Source organism: Oncorhynchus clarkii, chromosome 10 (assembly GCF_045791955.1).
Source record: "Oncorhynchus clarkii lewisi isolate Uvic-CL-2024 chromosome 10, UVic_Ocla_1.0, whole genome shotgun sequence".
In the NCBI taxonomy this organism is placed as follows: domain Eukaryota; kingdom Metazoa; phylum Chordata; class Actinopteri; order Salmoniformes; family Salmonidae; genus Oncorhynchus; species Oncorhynchus clarkii.
The window spans coordinates 5,433,578-5,450,385 of record NC_092156.1 but is presented as its reverse complement, the minus strand read 5'-3'; the positions used below and the strand labels follow the sequence as shown (position 1 = coordinate 5,450,385).

General features: G+C 43.2%; 1 protein-coding gene across 1 annotated transcript in view; it reads right to left on the bottom strand.

The window, feature by feature from the left end:
* Positions 1-43: 43 nt before the first annotated feature.
* Positions 44-16,808, bottom strand: part of LOC139417941 (DEAD (Asp-Glu-Ala-Asp) box polypeptide 46) — a 22,559-nt gene continuing 5,794 nt past the window's right edge. Inside the window, exons 9-23 of the mRNA XM_071166947.1 lie at positions 16,766-16,808; positions 14,128-14,303; positions 13,763-13,884; positions 11,311-11,389; positions 10,144-10,226; positions 9,848-10,012; positions 8,032-8,194; positions 6,986-7,179; positions 5,555-5,692; positions 5,140-5,289; positions 3,133-3,354; positions 2,816-3,034; positions 1,335-1,479; positions 1,109-1,182; positions 44-816 (exon numbers count right to left, since the gene is read on the bottom strand). The exon at positions 16,766-16,808 is cut by the window's right edge and continues 78 nt beyond it. Coding sequence (XP_071023048.1) covers positions 769-816; positions 1,109-1,182; positions 1,335-1,479; positions 2,816-3,034; positions 3,133-3,354; positions 5,140-5,289; positions 5,555-5,692; positions 6,986-7,179; positions 8,032-8,194; positions 9,848-10,012; positions 10,144-10,226; positions 11,311-11,389; positions 13,763-13,884; positions 14,128-14,303; positions 16,766-16,808 — 2,021 coding nt within the window. The 3' untranslated portion in view covers positions 44-768. The remainder of the gene's footprint in view (positions 817-1,108; positions 1,183-1,334; positions 1,480-2,815; positions 3,035-3,132; positions 3,355-5,139; positions 5,290-5,554; positions 5,693-6,985; positions 7,180-8,031; positions 8,195-9,847; positions 10,013-10,143; positions 10,227-11,310; positions 11,390-13,762; positions 13,885-14,127; positions 14,304-16,765) is intronic.

The window sequence follows — 16,808 nt, the reverse complement described above, 5'->3', positions numbered from 1 at the left end:
TCCAGATGTGACACACACACTAACACAGACCAGTGACAACATGTTCCTTACCAACACAATGTTTTATTAGAGAGGGAAAGAAGTAAAAACACATTACATCATTCAAGGGCTGTTTAAAAAAAAAAAAAGATCAACGCGTGATTCCTTACTTGTTCAGATGACTACAGACCAGTGACCCAAAATATTATTTTACACAGAAATAATACAGGATCTATAACTACGGGGCGGCAGGGCAGCCTAGTGGTTAGAGCGTTGGACTAGTAACCGGAAGGTTAAACAAATCTGTCATTCTGCCCCTGAACAGGCAGTTAACCCACTGTTCCTAGGCCGTCATTGAAAATAAGCATTTGTTCTTAACTGACTTGCCTAGTTAAATAAAGGTAAAATAAAAATAAAAAAAAACGACTTATGCTTAATGTTTAAGGACAAAATAAGCAAATGTTGGAATCATGGTGGTAGAGAACCCGTTACATTTTCAGCTGGTATATTATAGAACGGATATCAGAGATTTTGCGCCGTGAAACCTAAAAAAAAAATATATTATTTTTTTAAAAATCACGACTAAATCTCCACTTAAAGTACAGAGAGGAAACTTAGTCTAAAAGAGAGAGTACTCTCACGAGAACAATCCTACTCTCACGAGAACAATCCCTTCCGGAGGTCACTGGTCTTACAGTGAAAAAATATATACTAATACATTCTGAAACAAATATGATGAAACGTTGGAGAAAGAAGAAGTCACTGCGTCTGAGCCCAATCTCATCGTCACTACAAGACCTTGTATCTTCCTTTGCTGGTGGGTTGGTAGGAGTTTTGCTAAAATGAGAGAGAACATTTATTGAGCAATGAGAAACATTTTTTTTTTTTAATACATTTCCCCCCCCCCCCTCACCAAGTTAATTACTTTTAATACATTCAACTTTTATTACTGGTGTTCATACAATGATGCAACCAACATGTAGACTGACACAAATGATTATAACTAACATACATACATACATACATACATACATACATACATACATACATACATACATACATACATAGATCTGAGATAACAGAGGACAGAACCATACATATGAATTCTATTTCTATGGCCAGAACTTACTAATCTGATAAGCTCCTCCTTGATGAGCCGAGTGATCTCAGCCTTGGCCTTCGTAACGGCAAGCTCATTTGCACCTGTCAATCAAATACATAAAAATATTACGACAAGAGACATCCATCAACAACAACAACAAAAAACCCACTCACTACTGCTAACATGCAACACTCAACTCTCCAACATTGGTGAAGACTTGGAAGTGGTCATTGCAAGTAGAATAGCTGCTTACTCTCAATAGCCAGGTAGATCTTGCGTTCTCCCTCTTTGGGCTCTTTGCCTGGAGGGAAGTAGGTTCCTCTGATGGTGATGGCTGCCTCAGAGTATTCTCCGATCCTCTGGAGGGCCTCCTTAGACGTGACCTTCCACCTCGCAGTCTGGTGGAACACAGGAAACAGACATTAACATCTTCCTGTTCGCTTAGGCCGTATTTATGACGACTTGCTGTCCCCAGTCCACCTGGCCGTGCTGCTGCTCCAGTTTCAACTGACCTGAGCCCTAGGACCATGCCCCAGGACTACCTGACATGATGACTCCTTGCTGTCCCCAGTCCACCTGACCGTACTGCTGCTCCAGTTTCAACTGTTCTGCCTTATTATTATTCGACCATGCTGGTCATTTATGAACATTTGAACATCTTGGCCATGTTCTGTTACAATCTCCACCCGGCACAGCCAGAAGAGGACTGGCCACCCCACATAGCCTGGTTCCTCTCTAGGTTTCTTCCTAGGTTTTGGTCTTTCTAGGGAGTTTTTCCTAGCCACCGTGCTTCTACACCTGCATCGCTTGCTGTTTGGGGGTTTTAGGCTGGGTTTCTGTACAGCACTCTGAGATATCAGCTGATGTACGAAGGGCTATATAAATACATTTTGATTTGATTTACAAAGCGTTGATATAGGGTTGTGTTTAGGTGGTACTGACCTCACAAAACGTCTCAGAGTAGGACAACAGAATGTTCATGTCACTACGACAACCGTCACCTGACATGTCAATAGATGTAGTATAAACCAGCTTTTAGTCTTGAAATCTTTGGTCGTTTAGTACACTATCGTAGCCACTCTGCGAAGCCTCACATGTCAACCCTTAAAGAGATGAGTGAGGCTAAGGCTTAAGAGGGTGTGAACAATGCAGAATGGATGTAGACAAAGAAGAGCTCTCCAATAGGTGTACCAAAACAAGTTTATCAACTTTCAAAGCAGAATTACTTTCCCTTCATTCCTAAACTGTACGATATACCATTTTCCAACTCTGAGTCTCTACTTTAATCTAATGTTAAAAAAAATAAATAAATAAATAAATATATATATATATATATATATTTGTTTTTTTGCTACATAAAAGAACAAATCGAGCCGGTCGGTCACAAATACGAATAAGATCAACCAGTTTGTGTTTCGCCGTAAGCTCCGTCCGTCAAGGAACAGACATGGCAAATAGACCGTTCAGCGTTCAACTGAAAGAGAATCAGTATGATAAAGTAAAGCATAGTTCACATAGCAATGGTGAATACCTTTCATTTAGAGATTCAATGAGCAGAGTCCTCCACCTACACCCTAGTGTTAAGTCTCAAATGACAACATATTCCCTATGTAGTTTACTACTATTGACCAGGGCCCATAAGACACTGTCTAGGGATTAGGAAATAGGGTAAAAGTAGTGCACTATATAGGGAATAGGGTGGCATTTGGGATCCAGGCCCATATAAAAACTGACCTGAGGGAAATCATTGATTTCCAGCTCCTCTTCGTATCTCTTGACTGTCTCGGCCTGTTCAGCTGCCTGCCTCTCCTCCTCCAGCTTCTCCACAGGGATGTAGTTGAGCTTGGCGTTGATCTTCTCGGCCAGCTGCTCGGCGATGGTCTTCGCCGAGACGGAGGGGGCCATGATGGTGCCTCCTCTCAGGATGGCATTGGTGGCCTGTTGCATCACATCCTGTCCAGAGAGAGTAATGGATTATGTCAGGATGGAAGGTTGAAGACTACTAAAAAAAAAAAAACCTCACACAGAAACACAGACCCACCCACACCCACCTGAGCCTCAGCCCCCAAGTTCTTCTGGGCGTTGATCCTGAGAGCCAGTCTCTTGGCCATCTCCAGTTTCTGGATGTTCCCAGCAGAGGGGGCACCGAGGTTGGCTAGGCCCCCTGCCGCTGCAGCCGCAACGGCCGCAGCGCTGGGCGGCCCTCCCCCTGGAGCCGACAGATCCTTCACCCTCTTCTTGGAGTTGAACATGCTCTCGATCTGCTCGTCAATCTGTAAGGACAGGGTGAGATATTGTGTCAATATAGTACGTATTCTATGAGGTTTTAGAAACGTATTGTTTGACCACAATGGATGGGATGCGATATACATTATCAAGAGTCTGGAACCAGGTGAGTGTTCCCTACATAACCCTAGTCTGGAACCAGGTGAGTGTTCCCTACATAACCCTAGTCTGGAACCAGGTGAGTGTTCCCTACATAACCCTCTATAACCCTAGTCTGGAACCAGATGAGTGTTCCCTACATAACCCTCTATAACCCTAGTCTGGAACCAGGTGAGTGTTCCCTACATAACCCTAGTCTGGAACCAGGTAAGTGTTCCCTACATAACCCTAGTCTGGAACCAGATGAGTGTTCCCTACATAACCCTCTATAACCCTAGTCTGGAACCAGGTAAGTGTTCCCTACATAACCCTAGTCTGGAACCAGATGAGTGTTCCCTACATAACCCTAGTCTGGAACCAGGTGAGTGTTCCCTACATAACCCTCTATAACCCTAGTCTAGAACCAGGTGAGTGTTCCCTACATAACCCTAGTCTGGAACCAGGTGAGTGTTCCCTACATAACTCTATAACCCTAGTCTGGAACCAGGTGAGTGTTCCCTACATAACCCTCTATAACCCTAGTCTGGAACCAGGTAAGTGTTCCCTACATAACCCTAGTCTGGAACCAGGTGAGTGTTCCCTACATAACCCTAGTCTGGAACCAGGTGAGTGTTCCTACATAACTCTAGTCTGGAACCAGGTGAATGTTCCCTACATAACCCTCTATAACCCTAGTCTAGAACCAGGTGAGTGTTCCCTACATAACCCTAGTCTGGAACCAGGTGAGTGTTCCCTACATAACCCTAGTCTGGAACCAGGTGAGTGTTCCTACATAACCCTCTATAACCCTAGTCTAGAACCAGGTGAGTGTTCCCTACATAACCCTAGTCTGGAACCAGGTGAGTGTTCCCTACATAACCCTAGTCTGGAACCAGGTGAGTGTTCCCTACATAACCCTAGTCTGGAACCAGGTGAGTGTTCCCTACATAACCCTAGTCTGGAACCAGGTGAGTGTTCCCTACATAACCCTCTATAACCCTAGTCTGGAACCAGGTGAGTGTTCCTACATAACCCTCTATAACCCTAGTCTGGAACCAGGTGAGTTTATAGGTCCCAAATGGCTCCCTACATAACCCTCTATACAAGCCCTTAACCAACAATGCAGTTCTAAGAAAAATAAGTAAACAAATGTAATAAAAATAACTAATTAAAGAGCAGCAGTGAAATAACAGTAGCGAGGCTAAATACAAGCCACAGTTGGCATTCTACTCTAAGCTTTAGGAGAGTGTGGAAACTGTACTCACATCCTGGGCCCTAGTCACATGATCAGAACCTGTACTCGCATCCTGGGCCCTAGTCACATGATCAGAACCTGTACTCGCATCCTGGGCCCTAGTCACATGATCAGAACCTGTACTCGCATCCAGGGCTCGATCCACATGATCAGAACCCGTACTCACATCCAGGGCTCGATCCACATGATCAGAACCTGTACTCACATCCAGGGCTCGATCCACATGATCTGAACCTGTACTCACATCCAGGGCTCGATCCACATGATCAGAACCTGTACTCATATCCTGGGCCCTAGCTACATGATCAGAACCTGTACTCATATCCAGGGCTCGATCCACATGATCAGAACCCGTACTCACATCCAGGGCTCGATCCACATGATCAGAACCTGTACTCACATCCAGGGCCCTAGTCACATGACCAGAACCCGTACTCACATCCAGGGCTCCGTCCTCGTCATCAGAGTCCTGCAGACCCAGAGCGGCCTTCTGCAGCTTCTTCCTCTCGTTAGCCAGGGCATGCTCCGTCTCGTCAAACTTGAAGCCCTTCCCCGAGAACCCGCTGCTGCTCTTGATGCTTTTACCCTCCTGGGGGAAAGAAAAGGGCCATTATAGAGAGGGTGTGTTACATTCACCCACTGATGACACAGTGCTAGCAGCAATGGGAAGTAAGCCAGCGACAAAACCGGTCTAATCTTGTTGAAGAAATAAATAAAAAAAGGACACAGAATATAATATTGTAATTCGTCGCTGACAATCATCAGCTGTAATGCAGTGTTTTTTTTTTGCTGGGCACACATAGACCGCTTCCACGGCAACACAGGAACAGCACTACTTCAGAACTTCCTCTTACCGCTTGCCGTTGGTTTTTGAAGGACAGCCACAGCTGCTCCAGCTCCTTGGGCACAGGGGACCCTGAGAGCTCCAGGGCCTTGATGATGTCCCCGGCGTAGCGTGCCTGCTCATCTGTGATGAAGGTGTAGGCAAAGCCCTGGGACACAACAAAATCAGGGTGGTTTTAAAATTAGGGTTGTAACGGTACGCGTATTTGTTCCTGAACCGTTTCGTTACGGAACCTGGGTTCGGTCCTCACGGTGAACCCTGAACACATTTCCACTGAAATGTGTCTACCACAGGCGATGCATGCCTCGTGTAAATCTGAGCTGGAAAAAAATAAAATACTTAATTTTTTTTTTATTTTACCTAACTAGGCAAGTCAGTTAAGAACAAATTCTTATTTTCAATGACTGTCTAGGAACAGTGGGTTAACTGCCTGTTCAGGGGCAGAACGACAGATTTGTACCTTGTCAGCTCAGGGGTTTGAACTTGCAACCTTTCAGTTACTAGTCCTGTGAGTACAGGTTCTGATATGACTCATGATCATATATTGATTTAGGAATACCAACCCTTTGGAATTTATTGGTGGGGCAAAAAATCAGAGTTAATATTTTAGATCGATTGTGGGTTCTATCAATGTAATTATCTGCATCATTTCCAATCCCCCATTTTTATTTTTTAAATAAATACTTATTTTCCTTATTTATCATTATCCATCTCTCCCCTAATTAGAGTAAAATAATGGACAACAACACTTAGGCTTCTACTTCCAGCTATTCGTTTTACGGACGCGGTATATTTTACATTAGCTCTCTTGTTTTTATTTGTTTGTTGTTAGTCTCACCCTTCAGCTCCACTCAAACCCCTCCCATCGATCTCTGAAAACCAGTTTTAAATACCAACAACTCTGTATTTTCTTAAATAAACTCAAAACTACAAACTACTGGCATTACATTTTCCCGCTGTAGCGAAACTGAACCGTGACCCCAAACCAGCAATACGTACCAAACCGTTATACCCCTAGTTTGAAATGAATGGTTTCTAGATAACAATGTTGTTGTTTTTTAATTTTACCTTTATTTAACTAGGCAAGTCAGTTAGAGAACAAATTCTTATTTTCAATGACGGCCTAGGAACAGTGGGTTAACTGCCTTGTTCAGGAGAAGAATGACAGATTTGTACCTTGTCAGCTCGGGGATTTGAACTTGCAACCTTCCGGTTACTAGTCCAACGCTCTAACCACTAGGCTACCCTGCCGCCCCAATCAATCTTTTTTTTCCTAATATGGTTGAAGAGGTCCTTGGAGGGGATAAAAAAAACAACAACATTTTTGCCCAGTAATTTGTTCCATTTTAGTGATCAGAATTCCTGGAATTCTTGATAAACTAGTAACCACAATGAATTAGTTTGATGGACTACTAGGGTATCGTACAGGACCACTACTCACTTTGTTCCCGGCTCTCCCGGTACGTCCAGCCCTGTGGACATAATCCTCGTAGTGGTTGGGACAGTTGTAGTTGACGACTAGGATCAACTGCTTGATGTCCAGCCCCCTGGCTGCCACAGAGGTGGCCACCATTAGCCGACACGCCCCGTTCTTAAAATCATTGATGACGCTGTCTCTGTCGTACTGGTCAATGCCTACATTGAGGGGACGGAGATAAACAGACGCTTGTTATCAAATGATATAGTTCAAAGCAACGGACATGATAAAGGCAAAATGTTTATCTGCCATAAATAAACATGGTTTAATTAGAAGATATAATAAGGAAAATGGTCTAGGAGACGATGAGCTCAGCTCGGTTACTTTCAATCCCTGAACTAACTCAATGAGCTCAGCCTGGTCACTTTCAAACCCTGAACTAACTGAATGAGCTCCGCCCGGTCACTTTCAAACCCTGAACTAACTGAATGAGCTCAGCCCGGTCACTTTCAAACCCTGAACTAACTGAATGAGCTCAGCCTGGTCACTTTCAAACCCTGGACTAACTGAATGAGCTCAGCCCGGTCACTTTCAAACCCTGAACTAACTGAATGAGCTCAGCCCGGTCACTTTCAAACCCTGAACTAACTGAATGAGCTCAGCCTGGTCACTTTCAAACCCTGAACTAACTGAATGAGCTCAGCCTGGTCACTTTCAAACCCTGAACTAACTGAATGAGCTCAGCCCGGTCACTTTCAAACCCTGAACTAACTGAATGAGCTCAGCCCGGTCACTTTCAAACCCTGAACTAACTCAGTGTGTCCCAAATGCCACCCAATTCTCTACATCAGGGGTATTCAACTCAAGACCCTACGATGTCCCGAACTAGCTGCTTTTCTGGTCTACCTGTTAATTAAAAATTGCACACACACCTGGTGTCCCAGGTCTAAATCACTTCCTGATTGGAACTGTCTTCAAGGTCAAGAGTTGAGTTTGAAGGTGCTACAATTTTGTGGGCGGAGGCCTCAGACTAATGACAATAGAACACGGGTGCGTCTGTATGACATTACCTCCGTGCAGAGACATGCAGGGGTAGGAGGCCTTCATCAAGTCTTTGAGCAGCCCGTCAGCATGCTCCTGTTTGTCCACAAAGATGATGACCGAGCCCTTCTCCTGGTAATGGCCAAGGATCTCAAGCAGCTTCAGGAACTTCTGGTCCTCCTCAATTACCAGCTAGGTGGAGAGAAGACATGATGAGGTGAAACCATGGATGTCTATGTGACTTCAGCTAGATAAGAGAGAAATGGCAATAATACTAATTGAACAAATGACCAATATGGAATATGTAAAAGATGGATGGTGGTGCCATTGACAAAAATAGGAGACATATTCTTATTCATGGTGAATAGTTAAGGACTATTTCCACCTTTCCACCTTCCACTATTTCCACCTTTCATTTTATTTAAAAAAAAATTAAAAAATAAAAACATAATTCCACTTTGACATTATGGGGTACTGTGTGTAGGCCACAACATCCAAAATCTAACCCATGTTTTTTTTTTAATTTAGACTAACACAAAAATGTGAAATAAGTTTTTTAAAAAGGTGTGAATACATTCTGAAGCCACCGAAACAAAAAAATTAAATGCCAAACGTCTAAAGTGTCAGTCCCATGTTTTCATGAGCTGAAATAAAATCCCAGAAATTGTTCATACTACACAAAAAGTTGATTTATCTCAAATGTTGTGCACAAATTTGTTTACATCCATCCCTGTTAATGAGAATTTCTCCTTTGCCAAGATAACCCATCCAGCTGACAGGTGTGGCATATCAAGAAGCTGATTAAACAGCATGATCCATACACAGGTGCAAAGGCCACTCTAAGATGTGCAGTTTTGTCCCAAAAACACAATGCTACAGATGATGTCAAGTTTTGAGGGAGAGTGGAATTGGCATGCCGACTGCAGGAATGCCCACCAGAGCTGTTGGTATAATGTTAATTTCTCTACCATAAGCCGCCTTCAACGTTGTTTTAGAGAATTTGGCAGTACGTCCAACCGGCCTCACAACCACAGACCACGTGTAACCACGCCAGCCCAGGACCACCACATCCGGCTTCTTTACCTGCGGGATGGTCTGAGACCAGCCACCCGGACAGCTGATGAAACTGGGTTTGCACAACCAAAGAATTTCTGCACAAACTTTTTTTTTAACCGCCTCAGGGAAGTTCATCGGTGTGCTCGTCATCCTCACCAGGGTCTTGACTTGACTGCAGTTTAGCATCGTAACGGACTTCAGTGGGAAAATGCTTTTTTTCCTTGAGCCGATGTTCAGGAGGCCGGAACAAAATTCCAAATAATTTGTAAAACTGCTCAATTTAAAAATCGCAAGAAGACCAAACAGATATAATATTTGAATAAAACACAATTTCAAACTTTTCTTACATTGGTATACGATCTCTTACAGTATTTCCTGTATCTGTGTTATGTGTGGGAAGAGTCTGGAACAGATTTCCAAAATGTTAAATCACCTGGAGCTGATTTGCTAGTGTTTTTACTGTCTTATGTCCCAAAAATTGTTCGCAAAATAAAATGACTGGCCTGTGGGCCGCCAGTTGCGTAACCCTGCTCTGACAGGATGGTTTACATATGATATCCTGTGTAGAACAAGAGTTTTTTTTCATCACATGACTGACTGACAAGGAATAACTCCGGGCCCTATCCACAGGGCACCAAAAAAAAAAAAGTTAAAGAGATGGAACTCGCACCCTATTCCCGTTATAGTGCACTACTTTTGACCAGAGCCCTATGGTCCTTGGTCAAAAGTAGTGCACTATAAAACGGTAACATTTAGGACACACAGAGAATGTAAAAAGGCCAGTCTTACCACATGTTGCTCCACATCAGAGCACACCACGCTCCTGCCTCCCACCTGCACCTCGATGGGCTTGGACAGTATCCTCCTGGCCAGTGCCTCCATGGCCCGCGGGAACGTAGCGGAGAACATGACCGTCTGCCGGTCTGGACGCACGTTGTCCATGATACGCATCACCTGGGGGAAGGAACATTACAGGAGAGGACATGACCTATTATTCTGGTGCCCGGGTCAGGTCTAAATAGCTGCGATAACATGAAATGATGCGATTTTCCTTTAAAAAAAACACGTAATGTGCGTCTGTCTACCTGTGGCTCAAAGCCCATGTCGAACATTCTATCCGCCTCGTCCACGACCACGTACGTGGCTCGCCGCAGGTTTGTGACTCGACCTACACACCCAAGGAAAGTATAGTGACACAGGAAAACAAGTTACTCTCTGGAAAGTGGGCTCACCCAAAGTTCCTGAACCTCCTGGTAAATTTATCTCAACAAGCCTAAAAACAAATACAAAAAAACTTTAAAAAAATGATATATATATATATATATTTTTTAAAGGCTTCCCTTTTCCTAAGGCATTAAATATTTCACTTCAATTCACACAACTGCCATTTATTGTGTTCAGGCCTACTGTTAAGCGGACAGATTATTAGGTTTCTACATTGGTCTCGTCTTGCGTACCATCTCAGGGGCACGAGGAACCTGTAAAAGTGTCAGAAAAACAGCCAATACAATAAAAGAGATGAGGCCACGTCAAAGCACTATGTTGACCGCCTTTTTCACCTACAAAACGAAACAGAGAGATTACCTGGCATGTGCGGAAGGAAAGAGCGCTATTAAAAAAAAAACTGTGCGTTTTATTACATGATTCTATTTTTAAAAATGTAGCATTTACACACACACACAGTCATAAAACAACAATGACTTTTAAATACAAATGTAAACATATTCACACTTGTCGGACAACCATGTTCTACTTTAGGCTTCACATGTCATTCAAATCCACACGAGTGAAAATGTCTGACTTTTGTACATGACCAACAAGGAAACTTGACTTGGGATAAAGGTTTGTTTAAAGCTTGACTTACGCCTCTGAACGTGAGGACCACCCACGAGGCAGTATCGTCTCTTCACCTACTTGTAATTATTTCTTCAGGGAACACTTCAACACTTCAAAAATGGTCGGATATGATTCCCAAGGCGGTCAGATAACGTTGACAGTTTTAGTAAACAAAAAGACGTACCGACTTGACTCTCGTACGGAAACATTTCATGCAAAGCAGGACATTTTACATCTCGCTTTCTATCAGTACGTTGGTCAGAAAGGGACCTTTCTAAGTCAAAATAATTATAACACTGGACATTGCACACACACACACACTGCAGGTTTCTCACATATCAGAAATCCCTATCATTATATGTTAACGGGATACAATCAACACACAAGAGAGCTATGAGACAAGGTGTGTCACTCACCGCTGTTGGCACCTAACATGTCAATCATTCGCCCTGGTGTGCACACAATGATCTCTGCTCCCCTCTTCAGCTCAGCAATCTGCAACACAAGCAAGAAACAAACCATTTTTTTTATTTTTAATAACGATATTCAACCAACGTACAATCCAGTTTGCCTTTTCCTAACTGATTATAGGGCTTGACATTTACTTTAATAACTACTTGCCCAAAAGCTCAAGGTCACATGTCCCCCCCCCCGCGCCACCCTTAAAAAGGTCTGTAACACCATGTTAATCTTTGTATGATGCGATGAACAACTTTACAAAATAAAAATGTCTTTTCTAATCAATTTAACCTTAGAGAATTCAACAGAATTGGAGGTTACACTATGCCTACTGGGCTTCTCTGTATATTCAAGCCTGTCTTAAAACACAGCACTGCCCCTTTAAAAGGCTCTCCTGGCGCACTGCCCCTTTAAAAAAGGCTCTCCTGGCGCACTGCCCCTTTAAAAAAGGCTCTCCTGGAAGATGGTTGGCCACACTTGGGAGCTTATCAAAAATAGCAATTTTACAACCAAATACTTTTTATGTCCTTATAAAATAATTCCCTCCAGGGGCTCGAAATGAAGGGCGAACCGTTGATTCAAATTATTAAGACGGTTGAAAACAGACTCTGGGACAGTTCTGGGACGACATATCTAAAATGTATTCACCCACTGCACTTTCAAACATTTTTAAAACGCAAACGAGGCTGATGCAACAGATCAGACCGTTTAGCTTAAAATGTTGATCAAGTTTTTATTTCTGCTGTGATCTGTTGCATCAGCCTCATCGCATAAAAAAATTAATAAAAATGAAAACTATATGCAACTAGCAGAAAACTTCCGTTCTCAAAAGCACACTCAAGGGGTTTCATGTGACAGATAAAAATATCCTGTTAGAAATTAAGTGGAGTTAAAGATGTGTCAACTAGCACGGGTTGCTAATATGACTACTGATGCAACAACTAGCATGGGCTGCTAATATGACTATTGATGCAACAACTAGCATGGGATGCTAATATAACTATTGATGCAACAACTAGCACGGGTTGCTAATGACTACCGATGCACCAACTAGCATGGGTTGCTAATATGACTATTGATGCAACAACTAGCATGGGCTGCTAATATGACTATTGATGCAACAACTAGCATGGGATGCTAATATAACTATTGATGCAACAACTAGCACGGGTTGCTAATATAACTATTGATGCAACAACTAGCATGGGATGCTAATATAACTATTGATGCAACAACTAGCATGGGATGCTAATATAACTATTGATGCAACAACTAGCATGGGATGCTAATATAACTAACTATTGACGCAACAACTAGCATGGGATGCTAATATAACTATTGATGCAACAACTAGCATGGGTTACTAATGACGAGAAATATGCATTGGTTGCCGGACAATAAAATTGTTAATTTGAAACCCAATAGAACATGAGAATATGCCATGGCAACCAGTATTTAAGTGTTTATAAAATAATTTCCCTCAACATTTCTATTGTCAGATTTCAGCTAGGCTACTTTGAAACAAAGACATGTTTCATAAAATTATAAAACGTCTAGGTTTTAAACAATTAAGTTTATGGTTAAAACTTTTTTTATTTATTTTTTAAATGCTGACAGCCACTGTCCTTCACTCTCCTAGTCTTATGACTATTTAATCTGAACGAACCATGCCTCCAGTATGTTCGACAGAACCAAGCCTTTTAGACACTAACACAACTTATCCTTCATTATATTTAGGCAAACATGAATACCGTTTAGCCCATATTTAATATACTTAAAAAGTCTCAAAGTTTGGCATCATTTTATGGCGCCTCCCTCATGTCGGCATCGGTTTGGACATGAGGCTGTAGCCAATATGCATCTCACCTATACTTTGACATGTATTTTGTACATGAAAAATATATTTGAATATTATGCCAATGTTGGTCCTCTGATCCAATTCTGATTGGAGTAGGCCAACTGTTTGACAGTGATATATATATATATATATAGTCCATTCAGACAACTTAAATCTATATTCTTCTTGTCCAACAATTTTTTTGCTTGTTTACTTGTCCCAGACAAGAGAACAAGCATTAATGCTGTGTTTTCATGTGTTGCTGCCACGCTATGGTCTTAGGTCTCTCTTTATGTAGTGTTATGGTGGTCTCTCTCGTCGTGATGTGCGTTTTGGCCTATATTTTATGTTTAATCCCAGCCCCTGTCACCGCAGGAGGTCTTTTGCCTTCTGGTAGGCCGTCATTGTAAATAAGAATGTTCTTAACTGACATCCTTAGTTAAATCAAATTTAAAAAATGTATGTCGAGCCCTGTATTATTCAAACCTACAACCTAGGATTTCTTTAAATACAATGTACAATTTTTTTATATATATTTTTTTATCATCATGGTAAATTGTAATTGGTTCTACCTGTTCACTAATCCCAGTGCCTCCATATACACACACCACCCTCAGGTTCAGAGGCTTGGAGAACTTCTTGCACTCCTTGGTGATCTGCAGAGCCAGCTCTCTAGTGGGAGTCATGATCACAGCTGAATGGGGGAAAGAGAACAGACAAATAGAACTCAAGACAACATACTCTCATCGTCTATTTGCCCTTACAAAATACAGCACCTTCCTTGAACAGCTGTCATATCGTTTGATAGGACCCTTCTGCTCAGCAAATTAAAATTGTGATTTACACATGGAAAGCAGAGACGCCAGCATTCAGGTTCATTTAGGTGTAATTGATATGGGGCTGTATGACAGAAAACTAGTATAAAGGGGGCCCTTACCGATGGGTCCCTCAGCCTCCTCCAGGGGCCTCTGGTCCATGATGTGACGGTACATGGGAAGGAGGAAAGCGATGGTCTTTCCACTGCCGGTCTTAGCGATGCCAATGAGATCTCTCCCAGACATGATGGCTGGAATGGCCTGAGCCTGGATGGGGGTGGGCTTCTCATAGCTGTGTCTGGAGATGTGAAGACAACATCACTTAACACACCTATCTAGAAGTGTATGGCAAGAGAATCACAGGCGACATCAGCACTGAGCTAAAAAAGGCTAGAGCTGCCGCTTTCAAGGAGCGGGACACTAATCCGGATGCTAAGCCCTCCGACAAACCATCAAACAGGCAAAGCATCAAACTATCAAGGATTATAAATAGAAACCCAGCCGTGAGCTGTCCAGTGACGCAAGCCTACAAGACAAGCTAGATACCTTCTTCTATGCTTGTGTCGATGCTAGCAACACTAAACCATCCAAGACAGTGTGATCACGCTCTCCGTAGCCGATGTGAGTAAGACCTTTAAACAGGTTAACATTCACAAGGCTGCAGGGCCAGACGGATTACAAGGACGCGTACTGAGAGCATGCGCTGACCAGCTGTCAAGAGTCTTCCTGACCCAGTCTGTAATACCTACATGTTTCATGCAGACCACATTAGTCCATGTGCCCAAGAATGCCGAAGTAACTTGCCTAAATGACTACCGACTTATTACACTCTCAAAGCATTTCATGGCTACAGATGTAAAGCTGGTCATGGCTCACATCAACACCATCATCCCAGACACCCTGGACCCAATTCGCATACTGCCCCAATAGATGACAATCTCCATTGCACTCCACACTACCCTGTCCCACCCGGACAAAAGGAACACCTATGTCAGAATGCTATTCATTGAATACCGTTCAGCATGCAACACCATAGTGCCCCCCAAGCTCATCACTTAGCTAAAAGACTCGGGGACTAAGCATCTCTCTCGCAACTGGATCCTGGACTTCCTGATGGGCCGCCCCCCAGGTGGTAAGGGAGACAACACAACCGCCACGCTGATCCTCAACACAGGGGCCCCTCAGGGGTGCATGCTTAGTCCCCTACTGTACACCCTGTTCACTCACGACTGTGTGGCCACGCACGACTCCAACACCATCATTAAGTTTGCTGATGACACGACTGTGGTAGGCCTGATTACCAACAACGATGAGACAGCCTTTAAGGAGGAGGTCAGAGACCTGGCAGGGAGATGCCAGGACAACAATAGCCTCTCCCTCAGCATCAGCAAGACAAAAGGAGCTGTTCGTGGACTACAGGAAACGGAGGGCCGAGAATGCCCCCCCCTCAACGGGGTTGTAGCGGAGCCTCTTCATTTCAGGAGGCTGAAAATATTCGACATGGGCCCTCAGATCCTGAAAACGTTCTACAACTGCACCATTGAGAGCATCTTGACTGGCTGCATTACCACTTGGTATGGCAACTGCTTGGCATCCTACCGCAAGGCGTTACAAAGGGTAATGCGTACAGCCCGGTACATCACTAGGCCCAAGCTCCCTGCCATCTAGGACCTCTATACCAGGCGGTGTTCCAGGACCTCTATACCAGGCGGTGTTCCAGGACCTCTATACCAGGCGGTGTTCCAGGACCTCTATACCAGGCGGTGTTCCAGGACCTCTATACCAGGCAGTGTTCCAGGACCTCTATACCAGGCAGTGTTCCAGGACCTCTATACCAGGCGGTGTTCCAGGACCTCTATACCAGGCGGTGTTCCAGGACCTCTATACCAGGCGGTGTTCCAGGACCTCTATACCAGGCGGTGTTCCAGGACCTCTATACCAGGCGGTGTTAGAGGAAAGCCCAAGAAGGATGTGCATCAGTAAGTGGTACTGATGCACCAAGTCTAGAACCAACAGGACCCTGAACAGCTACTACCCCCAAGCCATGAAACTGCTAAATAGTTAGTTAAATAGTTAACCAATAGTTACCCGGAATATATGCATTGACCCTTTTTGCACCAACTGTTTTGGCTGATCACATACGCTGCCGTTACACTGTAAATAATCTATCCTGTTGCCTAGTCACTTTATCCCTACCTATATGTACAGTACATATCTACCGCCATTACCTCGTACCCCTGCACATCGACTCGGTATTGGTACCCGTGTGTATATAGCAAAATTATCGTAACTTATTGTGTATTTATTCCATGTGTTATTTTTTTTAAATAAATATTATTTTTTACTTTTTGTTTCTCTGCATTGTTGGAAAGGACCCGTAAGTAAGCAATTCACTGTTAAGTAGATCCACTGTAGACTATTTCACATTGAAAATCACAGTAGCAGGGGGTTTAGAAACCATCACACCTACTCCATACCAGTTCCCTCTATAGTGCACTATTAAGGCTCTGGTCTAAAGTAGTGCACTATATAGGGAATAGGGATCCATAGGACTCTGGTCAAAAGTAGTGCACTATAGAGGGAATAAGGTGCCATTTGGCCAGTCTGTTGTTTTAAAAAAAAGTATGTGACAAATAACATTTCGGATTTGATCAACTGCCGATTACATAACAAAATATATGTTAAGGTCCTATTCATTTGGACCAATAGGTAACTTACTAATATCTGCTACAATGTAAAACTTTTGTCTGCGACACTCACCTCTTCAGTGCACTTAGGATCTTCATAGACGTGCCACACTGAA